At 40.6% G+C, this 24,510-nt stretch overlaps 1 protein-coding gene across 1 annotated transcript in view; it reads left to right on the top strand.

Annotated features, from left to right (window-relative positions):
* uhrf1 (ubiquitin-like with PHD and ring finger domains 1) overlaps positions 1-22,147 on the top strand; it is a 42,533-nt gene extending 20,386 nt beyond the window's left edge. The window contains exons 8-17 of the mRNA XM_067415295.1: positions 2,930-3,053; positions 3,134-3,241; positions 5,367-5,471; positions 5,558-5,664; positions 10,219-10,381; positions 17,024-17,161; positions 17,800-17,917; positions 17,996-18,147; positions 18,376-18,474; positions 19,786-22,147. Coding sequence (XP_067271396.1) covers positions 2,930-3,053; positions 3,134-3,241; positions 5,367-5,471; positions 5,558-5,664; positions 10,219-10,381; positions 17,024-17,161; positions 17,800-17,917; positions 17,996-18,147; positions 18,376-18,474; positions 19,786-19,935 — 1,264 coding nt within the window. The 3' untranslated portion in view covers positions 19,936-22,147. The remainder of the gene's footprint in view (positions 1-2,929; positions 3,054-3,133; positions 3,242-5,366; positions 5,472-5,557; positions 5,665-10,218; positions 10,382-17,023; positions 17,162-17,799; positions 17,918-17,995; positions 18,148-18,375; positions 18,475-19,785) is intronic.
* Positions 22,148-24,510: the final 2,363 nt, after the last annotated feature.

Raw genomic sequence — 24,510 nt, 5'->3', positions numbered from 1 at the left:
TCCGTCCGTCATAAAAGTACATGCATCCGTCCGTCATAATAGTGCATCTATCCATCACAATAGTGCATCCGTCCGTCATAAAAGTGCATCTGTCCATCATAATAGTGCATCTATCCATCATAATAGTGCCTCCGTCCGTCATAAAAGTGCATCTATCCATCATAAAAGTGCATCTATCCATCATAAAAGTGCATCCGTCCATCATAAAAGTACATGCATCCGTCCGTCCGTCATAAAAGTACATGCATCCGTCCGTCATAAAAGTACATGCATCCGTCCGTCATAAAAGTACATGCATCCGTCCGTCATAATAGTGCATCTATCCATCATAATAGTGCATCCGTCCGTCATAATAGTGCATCCGTCCGTCATAAAAGTACATGCATCCGTCCGTCATAAAAGTGCATCTATCCATCATAATAGTGCATCCGTCCGTCATAAAAGTACATGCATCCGTCCGTCATAAAAGTACATGCATCCGTCCGTCATAAAAGTACATGCATCCGTCCGTCATAAAAGTACATGCATCCGTCCGTCATAATAGTGCATCTATCCATCATAAAAGTGCATCTATCCATCATAAAAGTGCATCTATCCATCATAATAGTGCATCCGTCCGTCATAAAAGTACATGCATCCGTCCGTCATAAAAGTGCATCTATCCATCATAAAAGTGCATCCGTCCGTCATAAAAGTGCATCCGTCCATCATAAAAGTGCATCTATCCATCATAATAGTGCATCCGTCCGTCATAAAAGAACATGCATCCGTCCGTCATAAAAGTACATGCATCCGTCCGTCATAAAAGTACATGCATCCGTCCGTCATAATAGTGCATCTATCCATCATAATAGTGCATCCGTCCGTCATAAAAGTACATGCATCCGTCCGTCATAAAAGTACATGCATCCGTCCATCATAATAGTGCATCCGTCCGTCATAAAAGTACATGCATCCGTCCGTCATAAAAGTACATGCATCCGTCCGTCATAATAGTGCATCTATCCATCATAATAGTGCATCCGTCCGTCATAATAGTGCATCCGTCCGTCATAAAAGTACATGCATCCGTCCGTCATAAAAGTGCATCTATCCATCATAATAGTGCATCCGTCCGTCATAAAAGTACATGCATCCGTCCGTCATAAAAGTACATGCATCCGTCCGTCATAAAAGTACATGCATCCGTCCGTCATAAAAGTACATGCATCCGTCCGTCATAAAAGTACATGCATCCGTCCGTCATAATAGTACATGCATCCGTCCGTCATAATAATAATAATAATAATAATAATAATAATAGATTTTATTTATAATGCACTTTTCATTCCGAAGAATCTCAAAGTGCAACAGAGGGGGGGGGGGGGGGGGGAATAACAACAAAAAATGAATAACAAGTAAAAATATAGAATACTACAAACAGTCAACCAACACAGAAAACAGAACAGAAACAGAGCTGATGGTGAACAGAAACAGAGCTGATGGTGGACAGAAACAGAGCTGATGGTGGACAGAAAACAGCTGATGGTGGAAGTCTCTGTTAGCTCCGCAGCACACTGTGGTCCACTCCATGTTTCAGATTTCCCCCAGCGGCAGTGTCCCGATGACATCGCCGAGGCACGACAGCTGAAAACCAGATGATGGGTCTTCTTCATGATGATTCAAACGATGGGGATCGCTGCAGCACCATGCAGGAGGCAGAACATTCCTCCGGGCACTTCTGTGGACACACCGGGGCCGGCGCAGATGTCCAAGCCGCTCCACGGTCGCAATGCAGGACGGAACAGCGGCGCAGCCGAGAAGCGGAACATCCCAACATCATGCCGGACGCCGACGACGAGAGCCCGGATGACGCTAGCCCGGTGCAAACTTCAGCCACCATGCAGCCCAAGCCCAAGGGAGACCACCAGTGAGCACCCGCGGCGAGAAACATCAAATGTCCTCCAAACCAGAAACCAACCGCAGCAATTCAAACGTAAACATTAGAGAAGCGGTTGAAAACGGCGAAACGACGAACAACGACCTCTCAGTGGCTGCCAGCAATCAGCAACAGTCCCAATTGTAGCTCTGACTGTTAGACTAGTCACAAACATAAGGAAATAAAATAAAATGAAAATCTAATAGTACATTAACATGATTTGTTGTGGGTGGAGAAGCGGCGAACAGACAACGCCAGCGTCCTCTCCCCCACGTTGCCTAGCAACAATAATAATAGTGCATCTATCCATCATAATAGTGCATCCATCCGTCATAAAAGTGCATCTATCCATCATAAAAGTGCATCTATCCATCATAAAAGTACATGCATCCGTCCGTCATAATAGTGCATCCGTCCGTCATAAAAGTGCATGCATCCGTCCGTCATAATAGTGCATCTATCCATCATAAAAGTGCATCTGTCCGTCATAAAAGTGCATCTATCCATCTTAAAAGTGCATCCGTCCGTCATAAAAGTGCATCTGTCCATCATAAAAGTGATGGACTTCAAAAATGACCCAACAAGTCACTGCCATTATAAAGCTTTTAAGAGCCGGGATATTTTTAGTATAACTCTGATTGTGTTTGTTTGTCTCGACCTCTCGTGGAACAAGAGGACGACCGAGCAGTCCTGCGATCAGAAGCTCATGTCCAACTTAATTTTTGAAACTTTGTCCATGTTTAGCATGGGAATCCAAGTCTTTAACAGAGTTTAAAAAAAACTCAGTATGCATTGAATTGGATTTCACTGTTCCTTTAATTGTCGAATTTGTGTAAGAGACTGTTCCCCAAACCATTCTTGCACAACAACATGTATTTAAAATGTTTGTAAAACCAAGTTGTCACCTTCAGTTAGCAGAACAAATTTGCATTAATTGATCGTGAAACTGTTCCTTAAATTGTCAGTAAGCAGATCAAATGTAGTTGGTTCAACTTTAAATCTCGCTCTCAGGTATTGTCCAGAGTGCCGTAATGATGCCAGCGAGGTGGTTCTGGCTGGAGAGAAGCTAAAGGAAAGCAAGAAGAAGGCCAAGATGGCGTCTGCGAGCTCCTCCAGTCAGAGGGACTGGGGCAAGGTGCGTTTCAGCCCAACACAACAGAGTCGTCAGATTGGTTCAGATGAAGCATTTATGAGCCTGGTGTTCTTGTTTCGTAGGGTATGGCGTGTGTCGGCCGCACCAAACAGTGCACCATCGTTCCCTCCAACCATTACGGGCCCGTCCCTGGAGTTCCTGTGGGAACGCTGTGGAAGTTCAGAGTGCAGGTGGGTGTCTCGGATACTCTCCGGTTTATTTTAGAGTTTGTTGCTGTAAATGAAGAGGTGTCAACATATCGATCACAAGTATGGTGTACCCCAAGGCTCAGTACTAGGACCACTGCTTTTTACACATGTCATTGGGAAATGTGCTGATTATAGTTCTTCACTCCCTGGCGGATGGATTCATGAGGGATATTAACATGATTGTGTGGTGTACTTTGAAAAGTAATGCATTAAAATTTTGCGTTACGCCCTAAAAAAGTAACTAATTGCGTTACTTTTTAACAAAAGTAATTTGTTACTTTTTTTCACCTGGGCTTGTTTTTTGTAAAGACCCTTTCACACCAAAAGTAGATAATAAGCCTCAGGTAACACTTACTTCCCCAGTAAAAACAAATGTCATTTTTGCATATGGTTTAAAGGGCGCCATATTCTCCCTTTATTCCACCGCTGTCTCCACTGTCCTCTGAACGGCTCGTTTGCTTCCTGCTTCTATGAAGCCCATCCCTCTAAAAAACGCAATGGTCTTAGATTGGTTAGATGACCAAATGTAGTTTCCTGTATTTTTATTGGCTGAAGTGCCAAGCACAGGTTGTCCGGAGGCCACACCCCTTCCCATTACGGGCAGAAGTCACATCTGCGGAGACTAGCAGGGTTTATGATGTCACCAACCCAGGAAGTGGCTTGTTGTAGTCCAAACCGGCCATTTTTGTAGTCAATAAACTGCCATAACTTTAAAAGACAATCTCCGTTTGCATTGAACTTTCAGCGCTGTAGCTTTGCAGACACTGTTATGCTCAAGCAGCGACATTACACACTAACTAAAGTTAAAAAAGTCAAATCACACGCAAACACCCCTTTAACGGAATCATTTAAGGTCAGCAGCAAGTCCATTTGTCAATAAAGTGAGATTGAATGCATAAAAATATGACTTATTAACATATTTAACTCTTAAATGCATGACTGTTTCGCCAAACATTCTTACATATTCGGGTCGTTAGCGATATCCGATATAGCGGATCTATATTTAACATGGATAGATATCTACCTGTCGTGATAATATATAAAACTCATGATATTAGAGTAACAGCTACAGAAGAATAAAATAAAACCTATTTCGTTACCTTTTGGAGCTTGGAAGGATTCATTCTGAGCAGATGTTTAACACCATCATCATCTGTCCTCGTCAGAGCTCGTTTACCAGTAGATTCAGCATCTGCCTCATATTCGCGATCTCCAGCATATTCTCCAAACTCTTTTTCAACATCTTGAAAATCAATATGTGGATCACTGTCTCTTGATGATGGATGTGCTCAAGAAGCTGTCAGTGACACTAATATCTGATTGTGTTTAGTACTTCATCTCTGCAGTAAATCACTGAGCCATTTCAAGTTTTGCAGATTATAATTATGGATTAGTTTTCTGCCAGTGGTAACTATGAGTGAAACGTCACTTCATCGTTGCGTATCAGACATTGCCACCTTGTGGAATAAAGGTGAAGTGCGCCCAATTTCGTCATTATAGATTAATTTATCATTGTGCAAAAAAAATATACGTACAATCCTACACACCTCGGGTCGTTAGCGACCCTATACAATTTTGACAAAAACCAGTGAAAAAACAGGCATTCAGTTATAATTCTATTATTGTTTTAATGTTATATTGTTTCAAATGGATTGATTGAGGAATACTAAGAAGGTTGATGTCTAACTATAAAAAAATAATGAGGAGCAGGGTAGTGAATGACGCATTTAAGGGTTAATTATTGGAGGTTTGCATTGTTTTCTGATTTTGCAGTTCACAGATTTTATTAGTTTTGAGGAATATTAAATCTTTTTTTTGTGTGAAAATGAGTTAAGTAAATGCACGCTCACTTTTCGCCTAGAACTACAAATACCATCATGTTTACACACAATGACTCCACACTTAGGATTTCTCAACATTAAGTCAGTCATTAAATGGGAAAACAAAGTAACTTGCGTTAATTATTTAAAAAAAAGTAACTTGGATATTTTGTTGTACATTTTAAAAGTAATGCATTACTTTATTAGTTACTTGAAAAGTAATCTGATTACATAACTCAAGTTACTTGTAATGAGTTACCCCAACACTGGTTGTTTGTATTGGTCAGGTGAGTGAGTCGGGCGTCCACAGGCCTCACGTCGCTGGGATTCACGGCAGAAGTAACGACGGCGCTTATTCTCTGGTGCTCGCCGGAGGCTACGAAGATGACGTGGTACGTCTGCGAACGCTCTCCTCGAACCATCCTTCAGGAAGCCGATCGCTTCATCTGATTATCTGTGATTGATTTCTCTCTTCCAGGACGATGGTAATGAGTTCACCTACACAGGCTCCGGGGGTCGCGACCTCTCGGGGAACAAGAGGACGGCCGAGCAGTCCTGCGATCAGAAGCTCACCAACATGAACAGGTCAGAAACGATTCGATTCTAATTCTCAAGATTTTTAATTGATTATCATTATTTGATTCGATCTGATCTTCAAGATTTAGATAAGTGTTTTTGAAGAACGCATGGTTTTACAGCTGTTACCTGAATTACAGGACTGTAGTCATGCAACCTATTGATACTATTATAGACATTCAACTGCAAATGAATGGAGTATTGATGGTTGTAAAGACCAATCCCCCTTCCAGAGTGCTCTAGTCCAGTGTTTTCCAACCTTTTTTCAGTCATGGAACCCTTCGAAAATGCTCTAAATTGTGGCACCCCCTCACACACGTTACGCTAGAGGTGTAACGTGCAGATTGCTCACGGGTCGGTTTGTATAACGTTTTAGGATCACGGTTTCAGACCTCATATAGGGATATGCGTCATCTTCTACCGGCACCTTTTACACGGCACCACAGTTGGGAAACGCTGCTGTAGTCAGCGAACGCGCAGGCAGCCATTACAACTTCCTTGGCAGTAAGAGCGCGCTGCAGTGAGAGCGGCTGTGACGTAAGCCGCGTTCTTGACATATCCAGGAAATACCTGTCAAGTATCCCATTTTGGCCGGGAAAGTCCCGTATTTTACCCTTCTTTCCCGCCGTCCTCCCGTATTAGTATTTTCCCGTAAATCTCCCGAATTTTAACCTGCGTTATTAAAAAATAATAATACCGGAGGAAAAAAACAAACATTTCCAATCTGAGCTCTGTAACTAGCCTCGTGATAACTGCCATCTGCAGTAGCCTACAGTACTGTCGCGAGGTTGTGTGAGGTCAGATGACGAGAGACAGTGCGGGAAAACTAAACAGAGATGGATGATGGACGTAACGATAGAGACGGAAGGCCAATAAACCCAAACCCTCGTGTAAATACCGTGATCAATGGGACGGCGAGTTTAATTCGTCTGAAGAGGAGCAGGTGGGGAACAGTCACGCGTTTGGTAAGTTTGGTAACTGCGACTTCATCATGTGCAACAGCGGAAGATCTTTTAAAGTGACAGTAATCACTTATAAAGACGATGTAAAGAACAAAAGTAATAGCCCACTAAATATGCTCTGCTCTTGACTAAATAACTTCAGTACCTTTAATAAGGATTAATCTATATATAATTCATAACGTATGCAGTGCAAACTGAGAACAATTTATATTTCCTACTTGTTAAGTTGTAATACAAGTAGGAAGAGCACAGGTACAAATTAAAAGTATTATTATTATGGGTCTATGTGAGGATTTATGCCACCCCCGACCCCGCCCACAACCCCCACGATCTCTCCCGGATTTTGATACCTGAATGTTGACAGGAATGATCCAGCAGCCCGAGTTCACTCGTCTAACTTACTCTAGTATTCTCTGTCTGCGGCAGTTCTTACCGCGGCGGAACGAGAGAAGAGGAAGAGTGAGGAAAACTCGGTCTGTCCACGGCGCTGCTTCAGCACGGCAGCGGCGGTATAGTGACGAGAGCTTCGGCTTCAGTTCGTTTATTTACTCTAGTATACTCAGTCCGCGGCGTTTCTGGAGTTTTCAAAGCTGCCATGTTCGTTGTTTTAATGTCCTTCCACCTCACGTGCATGTGTGAATTCAATGACGCGGCAAATTTCAATTCACAGGGAAAATGTAGGCCTATTATTAAATTGATCCTCTGAGTTACGGATCGATCTTTAGAAATTAATATGAAAATCGATTTAGAATTGGTGAATCCATCCATCCATCCATCCATCCATCCATCCATCCATTTTTCCTTCTCCCAACACAGCCCTATTCAGATGGGAGTCATGTGGCTCCCCTGTACCATGAAGCCGGTTTAGCTGGCTAGCCAGATATGTTTAAGATTAGTTTGAGCCAATCCTGGGTTTTAGGTTCTATTTAAAGTGGTTTGGCTTTTTGCTGTGAGTAACTTGTGCTCCAGGAAGGTTAAGTTCTGGTGCTGCGTTCCACTTCACTTTTAGACACGCACTTGCAAACTTCCCTAAGCACTTCCCCTCGGGGGAATCCCCGCCGCCATTTTGAAGTGCGCTCCACTTCATGAAGTGGAAAAGGGAAGTTTATATGGACAGACCCCAGGGATGCTCACAAGTTTGAGCTAGAGTCCAAGTCAAGTCTTTTTATTATAATAAGTCTCTTAAGTGTTGAAATTGGACCAATCAGCTGTGAGTAAAGTGACACTTCTGATGCAATAAAGCCACCCCCCGTGTTTCTTCTCCAAATTAAAGGTCACTGCCGTATTTTCCGGACTATAAATCACACTTTTTTTTTTCATAGTTTGGCTGGTCCTACGACTTATAATCAGGTGTGACTTATAGCAAATGTTTTTAAAGACTAAAGGGTCTGGCTTTTAACAATGCTTATTTATAATAAGGATCATTTTGAATGATTTCGATATACAGTCTTGTTCAAAATAATAGCAGTACAATGTGACTAACCAGAATAATCAAGGTTTTTAGTATATTTTTTTATTACTACGTGGCAAACAAGTTACCAGTAGGTTCAGTAGATTCTCAGAAAACAAATGAGACCCAGCATTCATGATATGCACGCTCTTAAGGCTGTGCAATTGGGCAATTAGTTGAATTAGTTGAAAGGGGTGTGTTCAAAAAAATAGCAGTGTGGCATTCAATCACTGAGGTCATCAATTTTGTGAAGAAACAGGTGTGAATCAGGTGGCCCCTATTTAAGGATGAAGCCAACACTTGTTGAACATGCATTTGAAAGCTGAGGAAAATGGGTCGTTCAAGACATTGTTCAGAAGAACAGCGTACTTTGATTAAAAAGTTGATTAGAGAGGGGAAAACCTATAAAGAGGTGCAAAAAATGATAGGCTGTTCAGCTAAAATGATCTCCAATGCCTTAAAATGGAGAGCAAAACCAGAGAGACGAGGAAGAAAACGGAAGACAACCATCAAAATGGATAGAAGAATAACCAGAATGGCAAAGGCTCAGCCAATGATCACCTCCAGGATGATCAAAGACAGTCTGGAGTTACCTGTAAGTACTGTGACAGTTAGAAGACGTCTGTGTGAAGCTAATCTATTTTCAAGAATCCCCCGCAAAGTCCCTCTGTTAAAAAAAAGGCATGCGCAGAAGAGGTTACAATTTGCCAAAGAACACATCAACTGGCCTAAAGAGAAATGGAGGAACATTTTGTGGACTGATGAGAGTAAAATTGTTCTTTTTGGGTCCAAGGGCCACAGGCAGTTTGTGAGACGACCCCCAAACTCTGAATTCAAGCCACAGTACACAGTGAAGACAGTGAAGCATGGAGGTGCAAGCATCATGATATGGGCATGTTTCTCCTACTATGGTGTTGGGCCTATTTATCACATACCAGGGATCATGGATCAGTTTGCATATGTTAAAATACTTGAAGAGGTCATGTTGCCCTATGCTGAAGAGGACATGCCCTTGAAACGGTTGTTTCAACAAGACAATGACCCAAAACACACTAGTAAACGGGCAAAGTCTTGGTTCCAAACCAACAAAATTAATGTTATGGAGTGGCCAGCCCAATCTCCAGACCTTAATCCAATTGAGAACTTGTGGGGTGATATCAAAAAAGCTGTTTCTGAAGCAAAACCAAGAAATGTGAATGAATTGTGGAATGTTGTTAAAGAATCATGGAGTGGAATAACAGCTGAGAGGTGCCACAAGTTGGTTGACTCCATGCCACACAGATGTCAAGCAGTTTTAAAAAACTGTGGTCATACAACTAAATATTAGTTTAGTGATTCACAGGATTGCTAAATCCCAGAAAAAAAAAAATGTTTGTACAAAATAGTTTTGAGTTTGTACAGTCAAAGGTAGACACTGCTATTTTTTTGAACACACCCCTTTCAACTAATTCAACTAATTGCCCAATTGCACAGCCTTAAGAGCGTGCATATCATGAATGCTGGGTCTTGTTTGTTTTCTGACAATCTACTGAACCTACTGGTAACTTGTTTGCCACGTAGCAATAAAAAATATACAAAAAACCTTGATTATTCTGGTTAGTCACATTGTACTGCTATTATTTTGAACAAGACTGTATATAATAATTATTATACCCTCAATCAATTACACATTTATAATTTTAGTTAATCAATCATTAATAGGCACTTTGTTCAAATGAATATATAAATAGCCTATATAAAGTCATACAAATTAGCTTTAAAATAATTAAATGGCGCTATTAAAAAGAAGCTTGCTGAGCTTAAATGTTCAATTCTCTATATATCAACTAAACTAACTTCATAACTTTTACTTGCTTTGGCGTATAATATTTTTTCTTCAAGTGGCCCTCTTTCGTAGACTGCTCTTTGCTGCGTAAATGTTTAAATTCGTAATATTTTTCAATCATGTAATACTGATGTCACACTAAACTCCGGATCAAAGCCTGAGTTGACGGAGAAAGATGATGATCAAAGCCTGAATAGATTGGTTTGGTTTTGTCAACTCGAAACTAATCATGTAACCCTGAGTTTGTTAAACTACCGTCATGGTACAGGCCCTAGATGAACAGCTTTGTGTGTGTGTGTGTGTATAAACGTGGTTTGTTGTTGTAGGGCTCTTGCTCTGAACTGTAACGCGGCGGTGAATGATAAGGAAGGTGCGGAGGCCAAGGACTGGAAGGCTGGGAAACCTGTGAGAGTCGTACGGAGCTCCAAAGGGCGAAAGCACAGCAAATTCTCCCCCGAAGACGGAAACCGATACGACGGCATCTACAAGGTGAGCTACACTACTCTCACTTCCTTTCGTTTATTCAATTCCTTTCATTCAATTTAATTCAATTCTATTAAATTTTATCTGAACAAAACTCCGGCTAATCTGAACGCATCTGATTATTAGACATTGCATTCATAAACTCAATAGAAACACGTGTGCAACACGATTATAACCGATGGCTTTTGAGAAGCCTATAATAAGTAGGTAACTAACAACAGTGACTAGTGTTGTGTTACACGCCACAGCCGGAATACACCAAACAAACGGCGGGTGTTAATGTCAAGGCCTGATTATTATTCCTTAACCCTCTTGGCGCCACGGTCGAGTTTACTCGACAAGGTGCGTCACTGAATAAAACGGCCGATTTTTATCAAATAGGGTGTCAAATTTCATTCAACCTCCACTAGATGGTAGACATGTCGTACTTCATCCCTGACTCATACAAACATCATGATCCTATACAAAATATACGAGCAAGAGCGCATTGAATCAGTGTAAACAAAAGCGGAGCTGACGTGCGAGTGAGCCGTTTTATCAGAGCATTGTCAACGTCAGCGAGTATTTGCATTAGACTATTATTACTATTATTATGTTCTAATGGCATCAATAAAGCTTACCCACAATGAAGTGTTGGGTCTTCTATTCGCGGACCCTGATTCTGAAGGGAAATATGAGATGACGGTGATTCTGAAAGTGAAACTAAACCTAACGTTACACTAAGCACAAACGGTGGATCATTTGCCCAATGTAGATGGTCCTTTGTCCAATGTCAGTGGTGGGAATAATGTTTCCCGGGGTCCGAGTGTTCATCGCGAAGTTAGCAGGTGTGTTATTGTTGGGAATGAGGCGGCCACGGGAGATTTTTGCCGCGCTCACCATGAAGCGCGCGTCTTCTCACCGCGCGCCTCTCCGCGATCGCGGCGACAGTATTGTGGTGGAGACTTTATCTAACGCCGCTGGGTATGTTAGAAGAGGTCGAAGTATTCATAAGCAAGTTCGAGGGAATCGTGGACGCAGGGTGGGGAGTCAAAATGACAAAAACAGAGGTCTTGGCTGTGCACATTTGGCGGCCGCGCGAGGCAGATCTGGACGCGAGCAGACGCGCTGTGACACGGGGCAGAGGGGCTATTATGCATAATATATAATATATATGTGCCCTATATATGGAATCAGAGTGCTTACTGTACGTAGTAAATGGAAAATCTCTACAGCAAAAGGCAAACCACATGCATTCGGTTTGTTTCTACCATTTATTAGAAATGATTTACACAGTTTGTTTACTATTTACCTAAACAATCAGTATTGTGCAATATAGCACACAGAAGGTGAGGGACATTTGGGGGGGAAAGAAGTGCTGCATTTTATCATTTAAACATTTGGCTTTTCATGAAAATTCTATAATCCAAGATTACCCCCACGTCGTGACGTCATAATATGCAAATTAGATGGGAAAATGTAATCTCTACATAAAATTAGGGTCCTCCTTAATATTTCTCTAATTTACAGAAAGTTTCTATCTTTTATCACTTTTAAGATATAGCCTTTTGAAATTAAGATGTCAAAATCGAACGTTTTACGAAAAAACCTCTGGCGCCTAAAGGGTTAAATGTCGTGTCTGAACGTGTTCGTTCATTTTTGGCTCAAGCTTCACATTTTTATTTCCAAGTTTTGGTATTGAGGACAAAGTCCACTTGCCTTGTGTTCGCAAATCTTCGCAGATTTGAAGTGTTTCCCTAGCCTGACGTGGTCATACTATGGAAGTAAAACTGTGCCACTGGATTTTGAATTCTAATTTTTAACACTGAATTTTATTTTGCATCTAAATCAGACTTTGAATTTTAAAAGCCATCGAATTTCTAGCTCTGTTTTTTTTTGACTATGACATTTTTTCAATGTTTTAAAAAAATTCAGTGTAAAAAGAAATTCAACGTCTCAAAAAATTCAGTGTAAAAAGAAATTCAACGTCTCAAAAAATTCAGTGTAAAAAAATTCAACGTCTCAAAAGATTCAGTGTAAAATAATTCAACGTCTCAAAAAATTCAGTGTAAAAAAATTCAACGTCTCAAATTCAGTGTAAAATAATTCAACGTCTCAAAAAATTCAGTGTAAAATAATTCAACGTCTCAAAAAATTCAGTGTAAAAATATTCAGAGTCAACATCCGGGTAACCAAGGAGAAGCAATCGATCCCTGTATCAAATCATCCAACATCCAGCCAATCATTTACACTCCATTGGTCATGTGATGCTGAAACAGGAAGGCGGGGAACAGGGCCGTTTCTAGCCTTTCTGGCACCCTAGGCGAGATTCATATGTTGCACCCCCCCCCCCCCCCCCCCCCCCTTTTTTTATTTTTATTTTTACTTCAACTTATTAAGTAAATATGACTTCCTTATTTCATGGGCATATTGTACATGCATTAATCGAATAATGTAACTAGGTTTATTATCTCTGAGATCACAGATGTTGGGGGGTTCAGGGGCATGCTCCCCCGAGAAAAATTTGATTTCTATGATCTACATATGTGTATTTTAAGATGTTCTGAAGGCCAAAAAATTAGATAACAATAGCTTGAAAACCATGTCACTCGGCGCCGCTGCGGATTGAAGAACACAGTGACACAAAGACTAAAAGACGGGATGAAGCCGTAGCCGAAGCCTTGCGCCAGTTTCATGTTTTAAAGGTTAATCACATATTTTTTTAAGGGGGGCTGATGCATAAGTTCATAAAAAAGGGCCTAGTGACGCCCATGGTTATGACAGTATTAGCCTACTTGATCAATTTACACTAAACAGCTATCTCTGATGTAAAAAAAAAATTATTCAAATGAACTGCTATAATGTTCTGCACCTGAAATGAGCATGGCGTGTGGTCCGTCCAGTACTAATATTCAGTGTAATGTTTTGCTCAACGTTATGATAGAGGGACCAGCTTAGTAGAGAACAAGTAACCAATAAGTAGGCTAACATACCTGTATATTTCGCTTTCTTTTTACGATACTGAGCCCCTGATGGCTTTGACCTTTTCATGATGATGAAACTAAAGCACGCTGTAACGAGTAGAAATATAGTGTGGCCCCTTTAAGAGTTGCGAGCGCTCCCTGCAAACGAAGTCTGCATTTTGTGTATGTGCGCACTGAGTCTTGAGCTCCCATGTGTGGGGATTATTTTCTGTTTTCTGTTGCTAACAGTTATTTTGTTTTATTAAGTAATGATGTGGACGGAAAGGGAGTTTGTGATGAGAGTTCAGCGGGGAATAAAGTGCGATCTGTTTGATGTTAATCGCCTCCGTGTTTGCATCCACTCCAGTTACATTAAGTGAGCTATCCGCATTTTTCACTCGGACACAAGCGTTACAACGCCACGGATGACGACGTTCCCTGCCGCCCTCTACATGATCTCATTTCATTACAGCAGCGCCACTATCACCATGGCGACTTCACTCCAATAATCGCAACTAATCATAATGCCTTGAAATAGAAAAAGTACGAAATATTAATAATAAAATATATATGAAATAACTAAAAAATCTTGTTGGGGCGGGGGCTCATTGACGCCCCCCAGCTGTTGGCGCCCTAGGCGACCGCCTAGTTTGCCTATGACTAGAAACGGCACTGGCGGGGAAGTTCACTTCAGGTGAGCTCCAGAGCTCAGCAGCATGGCTCAGAACCATAGACAGTAAAAGAAATGGACCGAGCGATCCCATTGACGTCAACGGCGAAAGAATGAAGTCAACCTAGGGGCGCTCACTTCCTGATGGCTGAGCGAACTGCGCAGGCTCAGACTGAGCTTGACGACGTAGATGTGACGTGAGCCTCCTGTCTGACAGCTGTGAGTCTTCTAGTAGATGTGGAAAGCGAAATCTGAATCACGTTGTTTAAATGTTTTGTCCCGTTGCTTTTGGCTCACTATGGGCTTCTCCCCATTCTTCCCCCTTGACTTTATCAGACTAGTCTCCAGGACATGTCTCCACGTCCCCCCGACTGTCTCATAGACAGTAAAAGATTGCCTGCGAGCGTCTCCTCCGGTCTGTACGGTAATTTCTCAACTGTGCGACAGGGTCGCGTTGGTTATGACGCAATCGTTAGCCTATTTTTACAAAAACAGCTTCTGCGGGGCGATAGTGTAAGATACAAGGTAATGGAGCCTTTTATACATTGCCGTGTTTCTTTAGAAATAAACAATGGACAAATGGAGTCTTTAAACGCCTCAGATGTAAAGTTATTCACTGTCAAAGTGACTCAAAAATGAATGGGAGTCAATGGGATGCTAACAGCAGGTGATGGCTTGGTTAGCAATGGCAGCCCCTAGGGGTGGAACGCTTTCCGAGCACTAGATTACCCCCTTGCTCAGAACACACACGATGGCGCTTCAGTGAGTTTACTCATGACCAATGGAGTGTAAATGATTGGCTGGATGTTGGATGATTTGATACAGGGATCGATTGCTTCTCCTTGGTTACCCGGATGTTGACTCTGAATATTTTTACACTGAATTTTTTGAGACGTTGAATTATTTTACACTGAATTTTTTGAGACGTTGAATTATTTTACACTGAATTTTTTGAGACGTTGAATTATTTTACACTGAATTTTTTGAGACGTTGAATTATTTTACACTGAATCTTTTGAGACGTTGAATTATTTTACACTGAATCTTTTGAGACGTTGAATTTCTTTTTACACTGAATTTTTTTAAAACATTGAAAAAATGTCATAGTCAAAAAAAAACAGAGCTAGAAATTCGATGGCTTTTAAAATTCAAAGTCTGATTTAGATGCAAAATAAAATTCAGTGTTAAAAATTAGAATTCAAAATCCAGTGGCACAGTTTTACTTCCATATCATACTCAACTCTAGTCAGAATATGAGTCTGATGCTCCATTGGGCTGTGATTATGGGGCGTGTTTCAACCCAACCAGGAAAGACCTCGATTGGACAGACCAACAACCAATCAGAGCAACGAAGGGACGCATTGTCAAAGGTCAACAGAGCTCAACTGCACTGTGTTGCCAAGTCCACGTTTTTTTGCCCTGCGGGTTGAAGCGACTATTATGTGATATATAGACCCATGATTGCGAATTTTAGCAGGCAACCTTGCCAAAATAACACATTTTACCCCCCAAAAGCCTTTTTTCCCCCGGAGAACCCCCCAAAAAGCTATTGTTTAGGGCTAGCAGTTGGCGGGTTTTGTTGTAAATACTTGGCAACCCTGTCTGCACGCGCGCGATCTTAGCCGGTGTTGTAAAAACATAAATAATTTAATGATACACAGAGCACTTACCCAACATGATCATCATTTCTGAGAGAAATAGTGAAGGTGATGCAGATACAAACAAGCTCTTCGTTTAGGATTTGAGTAAATATAATCCGAGCGCCTTTGATGACGTGATGATTACGTTACTGTTGATCATCTGTCCGTCATCGTCTAAAGCCCGCCATGATGATTTCATTGGTCTGAACAGTTTCTGTTCGGGGATAATTGCTCCTCTATGGAGCGATGTCAGACCGAATTGCCCGACCTAAAAATGTTGTGGGCGGGGCTAAATCCAGGCTAGTGTTACATTACAGTGACTTTCTTCTGGCATGTTCTGCTTCAGGGTGACCGGAGCATCTTCGATTAATTTTCCCTCAGGACTTTTGTAAAAGCCAAAATATGGCCACACCTCAGATTTGGTCCTTTAGAAGGCTGGAAATCTCCCGGTGCTGTCGCTGCCGTCTGTCATTTCTGCTCGTTCAGAAAACAGCGTCACGTGCTGCGCGCGCCGGCACCAGACTGGACAGGATTTACCACGAGTTTCCAAAATCGTGATAATCACTGACGGTTTTAATGATGAGTACATTTTAAACGATATTACTAAGCGTCAGTACATTTTATCGTGAAACCTGGTAATTGTTTCATCCCTAATCCATTCATTCAATTTAATTCAATTCCATTAAATGTTGTATTCATGTATTCAATTCCATTCATTTAATTCAATTCCTTTCATCTATTTTATTTTCAATTCATTCACTTTCTTTCATTTTCAATTTCATTCAATTCCATTCATTAATTGTTCATTAATTTTATTTATTTTCCCTCCCATTTATTCAATTAAATTCCTTCCATCCATTCATTGATTTTCCTTTTCATTCATTCCATTATTGGCCTGTATTTATTTTATTTATATTAATGCATTCACAAGCCTGTTTATTTATTCATTTATTAATTCCAATGACATTAATTATTCATGTTTTTGTAATTATTCGCAATATTTTGTATTGTAATTCAATTGACTGCATTTTATTTTTTACGATTTATAATAATTTCTTCACACTCCTGTATTTTATTTGTTATTTATTGTTTTAGCATTTGTTTCACAATCTTGTTTTTATTTATATTTATTTATTCCTTCACAATCATTTTATTTATTTATTAGGATTTATTCATGTACATTTATTCACTTAGATTTATTCAGTAATTCAAAATAATTTATATTAATGTATTTATTAATTTAATCATTCCCAGGCCTTTATTTTATTTGCTTCCCTTTTTTCTTTTTTGTTCGTTCATTCATTAATTCGTTTTTTTCCCCATCTGTTCATATTTCTATATTCCACTCATTAATTCCCAGGCCTGTATTAATTAATGTGTTAATTTGTTTAATGAGGTGGTGAAGTACTGGCCGGAGACGGGTAAGTCCGGTTTCCTCGTTTGGCGGTACTTGCTGAAACGAAACGACGACGAGCCGGCGCCGTGGACCCGCGACGGAAAAGAGCGCATGAAGAAACTGGGGCTCACCATGCAGGTAAGGTCACGTTTCGCCCCAAAGTCACACTCCCGCTTGTGTCCTGTTGAGATTAGGGGTGACCCCTAAAAAGTCGAAGATTCGATGCATCGATATGCGGAGACGGATTCGACCACCGATCTCGTGTGTGTGTGCATACACTCGCATACGCTCTCAGACTAAATATAAAATATCTTAAACTGTGTGTGAAGATGAACGGAGGTCTTACGGGTGTGGAGCGACATTAGGGTGAGGAGTTAATGATAGACATTTCATTTTTGGGTGAACTAACCCTTTAAAATGTCAGGAGAAAACGGTTTACGAATGTTTATCCACCACATTACCTTTTATTTAAACCTAAATTAGAAGGCCATTGTCAGATCATCTGTCAGTTGGCAGGCAGTTTTGGTCGCTTTATTAAAAGTTGTTCCTGTGTGCAAAGTGTGGAAAGGAAAATAAAAATAGTTTTACCCTCCTGCTGATAGTGTCGTGCCCCTTCCAACCCATTCTCACACACACACACACACACACACACACACACACACACACAGATGATTCGGCTATAGAAAGATTTGACAATTCTGATTCAAATGTGTAAATCCTTAGTCGGGACAGCCCTAGTTGAGATTAACTAACCCTGGCTCTCTCTCGTGCTGCAGTATCCCGAGGGTTATCTGGAAGCCGTCGCTGCCAAAGAAAAGGAGAAGGAGAACAAAAACGAAGAGGACGTTGAAGAAACGCCTACCAAGGGCAAGAGGAAGAGGAAATCCCAGACTGGTAGGTCAAAATGTCCCACTGTGACATTAACCAGATCTTTCTGTTCACGTCCGTAACGTCCTGGTTTTCCCATCGCAGCGGAGGAGAAGAGTTCTCCGGCCAAAGGCACGCCCAAGAAGATGAAAGTGGAGGCGTACAAACTGAGCAAAGAGCAGAAGGCCTTGATCAAGGACGACGAGCTGAACAAGAAGCTGTGGGACGAAGCCATGCAGTCTCTCAGCCTCGGACCGGTGCGTACACACACACACACACACACACACGTCTGTTTCACTATCTTTGTGGGGACTCTCCATAGATGTAATGGTTTTTATACCGTACATTCTATCCCCCTACACTGCCCCTAAACCTACACACACACACACACACACACACACTGCCCCTCCTCCTAAAACCACCTTCATTCAGCTCTGCTTAACTTATGCCTACTGTCAGCTTAACGTCTTCCTGTCGCTCCGCAGCGTTTCCTGAACAAGGTGGAGGAAGTTTTCCTGTGCATCTGCTGCCAAGAAGTCGTCTATCAGCCCATCACCACAGAATGCCAACACAACGTCTGCAGGGTGAGACACACACACACACGCGCGCACTCACACAAACACTCTCGTGGGCGCCCACACTCTTTCGCGCACACACTCTCGCACTTGGGCTGTTAACGAATATTCTAAATTCGAATATATATTCGCATAGTTAAAACAAAAACGAATTTCAATAGTAAGAATTAATATTTGAATTTTTTTTAAAAAGTGGAAAAAGACGCCCGCGGTAGTAGAGGCGTGGCTGTCTGCTTTGCGAGTGGGCGCGCTAGCTGCTGAGAGCTGACGCGTCTTGCAGGGAAGATGGCTGAAAGTGCAGAGCCCAACTCGACCGCGGCAGAGAAAGAGATTTTAACTCCAAAATCTAACGCCATGTCTGGAAGTACGTTGGATTTTGGTCGGTAGGAGGTAAAGTTGTTGAGCCGCGAGATAGTTATATGCAAGCTATGTCAGATACAGTTAGCATACTATGCCTCATTTTATTTAACGTTAAACAGAAACACTTTAAAGTGTAGACTACTGTACTGACTGAAGAGATATCGCATGAATAAAGGATAAATGCACTGCTTCCACTGGTGTGATTATTTACCGTTACATGTCAAGGAAAAGCTCCATGTTTAGCACAGCAGAGCTCGCTCGGAGCGCTCAATATGCTGTAAAACTTCAATTAATATTAATAACATTTGTTTCAATCACTGAATAAAGCCTGCTATATGTGGGACAAGTCGTGACCTTGCTTGCACAAAACTCTTGATCAGCAGTACTTAAAGTTTCTTCATTTAAACCATTATATGCAGAGCGTGAGGGCCTTGGCCATTAGTTTAAGTAATATGTTGTCAAATATGTTTAAACTTAAATAGACTAACTATACAAGTAGTTATGTCTCTTTGTATTCATTTGTCCTGTTATTGAAGTAATGCGCATTAGGGATGATGTTAACCGATGACCGTTTGACCGATGGTTGACCATATATAATGATTAATAAATGTATTATTATAAAATTTGTTTTACATTGATTTTAATCATCATTAATTCCCTTCCTCCCATGCCTGCGCAGTCACTGGAAATGTAATTAATATTAAGTTAATGGAAAACTTATTTGATTTAGATTTTTAAGCTGTGCATGACTTATTTTAATTTATTTTTATTGTGAAAAAATTAGCTTGATGTAGCTTGTCATTAGCCTTGTTTCGTTTACAGCAAATAAATTTTCCTTTATGACTGTGTGTGAATCTCCGAGCTGACGTCAGGGATCCCATTCTGATGACATCACCTGCGCAATGGCTTGTGCTTTTTTTTTCTCGAATAAGACTAACGTGATTTTTCTCCTTTTTGCAGGAGTGCCTTCAGCGATCTTTCAAAGCCGAGGTCTACACCTGTCCGGCTTGCCGACACGACCTGGGCAAAAACAACCAAATGACGGTGAACAAACCTCTCCAAGCCATCCTCACCCAGCTCTTCCCCGGATACAGCAGCGGCAGGTGTTGACGCGGCGCCACAATTCCACGAAACGAAAATGGATTTCGTGTTTTTTTAAATATATTTAACAAATGCATCAGGTTGTAGGATTGATCGAAACACCTCTGCCTACTTGATTTGGCCCTGTCTTGTGATCTGCCTCTATCTAGCCACTCCACTTCTGTCCGTCGTAGCCGTTTCTTCGGAATCGCGAGACTTGTGTTTACGAGTAAAGGTGATTCTAGCGATCTAGTTGTTTTAGCTATACTTCTTGTACCCTACACCAGCACAATTAACCTTAGCTATGCACAGTTACCAAGTGTGTTAATCATTTTTCGCTGTTGGATTACAATGATTTGAGTGAAAAGCACTGGCTGTAGAATCCCGCTAAAACGAGCCTGTGCGTTTGACGTTTTTACCGTACCAGCGTTAGCGCTAAATATATTGAAATGAACTAGCTATGCATTATTTAAATGTTTGCGATGCTAATCTCCTAACAAATTTTTTCGTAATGTGACGTTAACAAGCCTTCGTACGAATCTGGTATTAAGATCTGTGAGTTTAAATTGTCGTAGCCTTACTAGCGCGCACAAACACAAATACGATGTTCGCTAATGATTGTCACATGCAGTAACGATGATTTGATTCGAAATTTAACGAAATCGCTGTTTCTTGAATCCCTTTAAAACGAGCCAATCACTTTTTTACTGTACTATTGTTAGCGTTTAAATCAACTAGCTATGCATTGTGATGTTTGCCATTCTAAACTCCCTGCAATATTTTGTGCCGCTTACAAGCCTTCGTACGAACGCTATTAAGATCCTTACTAGCGCACAAACAAATACGATGCTCGTTAATGATTTTCGCAAGCAGTAACGAATTTTTCGAAATCTCTGGTTCCCAACGCATAGCTAGTTCATTTTATCCCTTTAAACGATCCCGTTTCACATTTTTACTGTACCATTGTTGCCGCTAAATTTAATTGCCTAGCTATGTGTTGTGATGTTTGCGACGCTAATCTCCCATCAACCCATTTTTCCCCCATTTTTTTGGCTGCATTTTTTCGTAAATTTGTGACGTTAGCAAGCTTTGTACGAATGCTATTAAGATCACTTTAAATTGCTTTACTGGTGCACACAAACATTTTTTTTCTTTCTTCTGCAAGCAGTACCGATGATTTAAACGAAAGCGCTAGCTAATCCTGTTAAACCCATCCCATCAAGATCAGTGTGCTTGATGTTTTTATTGTACCATCATTAGTGTTGAATACGTTTTTAAATGAACTAGCTATGCATTGTTGCGACGTTTGCAACGCTTAGTATTTCGGAATTTGTGATGTTAACAAGACTTCGTACGAATGCTATTAAAATCGTTCGCTTTTCTAGCGCACAAAAACCAATGCCTCCTAGAATCCCGTTAAAACCATCCCGTTTTAATAACCCTTTGTACAAATGCTATTAAATCCGTAAGTTTAAGATGTTGTAGCTTTACTAGAGCGCACACATTTTTTTGTGTTTGCGTTTTGGCTTTATAAAATAAAATAAATCATCCTACTGCCATTTTATTGGTAACTAACTAAATTTAATCTACAAATTGATTCATTTTAACCTAATAGTTATTCACCTAAACTCATTTGTTGATCTTTTTCTCGTCCGTTTTGGTAAGCCGATAAATTAACGCGCTCTGGAATTAATGGATATTATCCCTGTTTTAGTGTCATTTATTTGCTTCGCTGTTTAACTGCTGTATGTGCTTTAGAAACGGAGTGTCATTTTCCCACTAACCTCTGACGTTATGCAAACAGTGGTCATGCGCTTCGAACCTGTCCGCAGATTTCGGCCGGATCCGGTTCCACGCGCTCCTGGTCTTCCTTGACTTTTCGAAGGTTTTCGAGGTTAATCCTTGAACTGTTTTCCGCACAAACCCTGACAGTTTCTCATTCAGGAAGTATTTAAGTGTGTCGTCTTTTTCGCAATGACGTTCTTTGCTTGTTGTAAGAGTTATTATAGTATTTGCTAAATAAATGCCTGAGGCTGCAGAATTACCTTTTTATGTTTTGTTGTTTTTAAATTTGTTTTCTTTAGTTATACCTCAACTATTTCTAATGTTTGCGTAGACTGGAGCTGTATATTCTGAAATTTGAAATTGTATATTTTTAGCACTTGTATTTAGCCATTATGTAGTGGTTGGTGCATAGCTATTTTCTTGCACTGGGATGAGTGCTATATTTTTCAATAAACTGTATTGAACTTTTATATATAAACTGTGTGTGTGTGTGTGTTTCCTAATACAATGGTGTTGTGTGTTTGTATAGGCAATAAACTTAATGTTTTGCCAGCAATTATGACACTCAATACATCCCTAAAGATGTCATGAACTGGCTTTATTTTCATTTTTTATGTGTACTTTTGTCAACTAATGGCGTTTGTGGTTTTTACATTCAAAAACATCATAACTAATTAGTAATAGGCTATTTTCTACACTAGTTTTGAGGCTTTCTTCTGAACACTGGGTTTTGATGGGCGTGTCACTGGAGACTTGGAAGTAAACGGCTAGGATTGGATAAGACTTGCATATTTAATGAGCTTCAGCTTCCCTGTTAGTTCACGTGAGGGATAGATTGTTTTGAAAACAGCAACATTTATTTATCAAATAAACAATGATTTCTCTCATCCACCCGCGACTGATATAGTATTTTATTACTTGGCTCGCCTGATAGGTCGATGTAAGCACGAACTGCGCACACCCATGGACGCGCGCTCTTCGAACATTATTGATCAATAAAACTGACATTTAACAAAAAGACTGGGTTGTTTTGTCATTTTATTTAAATGTATGCACATTTATTGCCTGAACCACATAATGTGTTTAATATTTTCTAAAATGTAAACGAAAAGTGTCAGGGTTGTGTTTTTGTTTTGTTGTAACTACGTGTAGTGAAGATAATCAAGGTAGGCGTTGGCTGAACCACATTAGTGTGGTTTTGATGAGTGGACACGCCCCCTTACTACTGATTGGTTTATGTACTTTCAACCATAGATATGTTTATGTAGATGCCTCATTCGACCAGTACATGGATAAGCCCGCAATTTTGGAACGGTCATCGTTCACAGTAAAAAAAAAAAAGAGGGAGAATCTAATGTGTCACAAGACTGCGCAGCTTCTAGTTGTAAAACTAAATTCTCTAAAGCTCCTTTCACACTGCGATTTCGGCAAATACACGGATAATGCAACCCGGCATTTGTTCCCGGGCCGCTAGATTTGGTCCATTCACACTGCCAGCGAAATACCGTAATATGTGCGCTTTCACACACAACCCGTAACGGTCCCGGGTCGAGTTGACACGTGACATCCGGATGTGACGTATAACGGCGAGCGATCTCAGCTTCAGCGCAGATAGTAAGGAGCTCCGTGGTCTCGACTTGTGTCCAGTTTACGCTCATTTCTGCTTGTTTAATTTTAGTTTCTTTTGTATACGAACACTCTCTAAAACTAAACACAGACGAGCTCTTCTGGCACTGCAGGGTTGTGTTATTGAATAAAAAAGCTCTAGGAGTCGCACGATAACTACGTACACGTTGCGGCATTAGTTTCGGCTTTTGTTCACACAGCACTTGTCCCGGGTCGAATCCCGCAATGTTACTAGGTCCCCGACCCGGGTCGAATTCGGTAATCAATGCCGGGACATGGTTGCTTTCACACAGAAGGCGACCCGGCAATGCTCCGGGAATATTGCGGGTCCGACGTGCAGTGTGAAAGGGGCTTAATAAATGGGATAACTTAAGCTTTCAAATGATACCTAGTACATGATGATTAAAACGTTGTTTCCTTGATGATCAATAATATTTATAAGATTTTTAACAATTTTTTAGCATATGCAGAATTACTTACCTTAATGATAAACTAAATCCTATAAAATCATCTACTTCTGTCTATTGCAGATATAGATGTTCATACATAGATTCATATAACAGTTGCAGATGGACAGGCAACTTGTTTTCAAATGATACCTAGTTTATGATGATTACTTAAAACGTGGTCCTCTGATGATCAATAATATGTATAAGATATTTAACCACAATTTTTAGCATATGCAGAATTATCTACCATTAATGATAAACTAAATCCTACAAAATCATCTGCTTTGGTCTAGTGCAGATATAGATGTACATACATAGGTGCGTATTGCAGAAGGACAGGCAAACGTTCACAGAGCGATAAAGACCGGGTTTGACCGTTTAAAAATTGCAGGTGGCTAACATATAGCAGCCCATTAAACAGTCGCAAATGAGGAATCTATGTATACATCTCTATGCTTTCAACAATGTTTAACAGAAATCGCTTACTGCGCCTTTAACTAACTAAGGAGTCTCATTGAGCCAAAGCAAAGCTTTTAAAAAGCTGAAACCACAAAGTATAACCGTGTAATACTGGAGGCCTTTCTTTGTGAAACGAATATGGCGGTTATAGTCTAAATATTGTTTGTGTGTGTATATATTTTGATAGTTTGTGCTCGTTTAACGTCGTTTTCATTGAGTTTTATTTCCATTTGTAACGTATTGCTCAAAACATGGTCGAAATGGGAAGAACTTGTGGGAGAAACTA

The sequence above is a fragment of the Pseudorasbora parva genome, chromosome 14, assembly GCF_024679245.1.
Source record: "Pseudorasbora parva isolate DD20220531a chromosome 14, ASM2467924v1, whole genome shotgun sequence".
Taxonomy (NCBI): domain Eukaryota; kingdom Metazoa; phylum Chordata; class Actinopteri; order Cypriniformes; family Gobionidae; genus Pseudorasbora; species Pseudorasbora parva.
The sequence above is the reverse complement of the archived record's forward strand: the minus strand, read 5'-3'. Positions and strand labels throughout refer to the sequence as shown.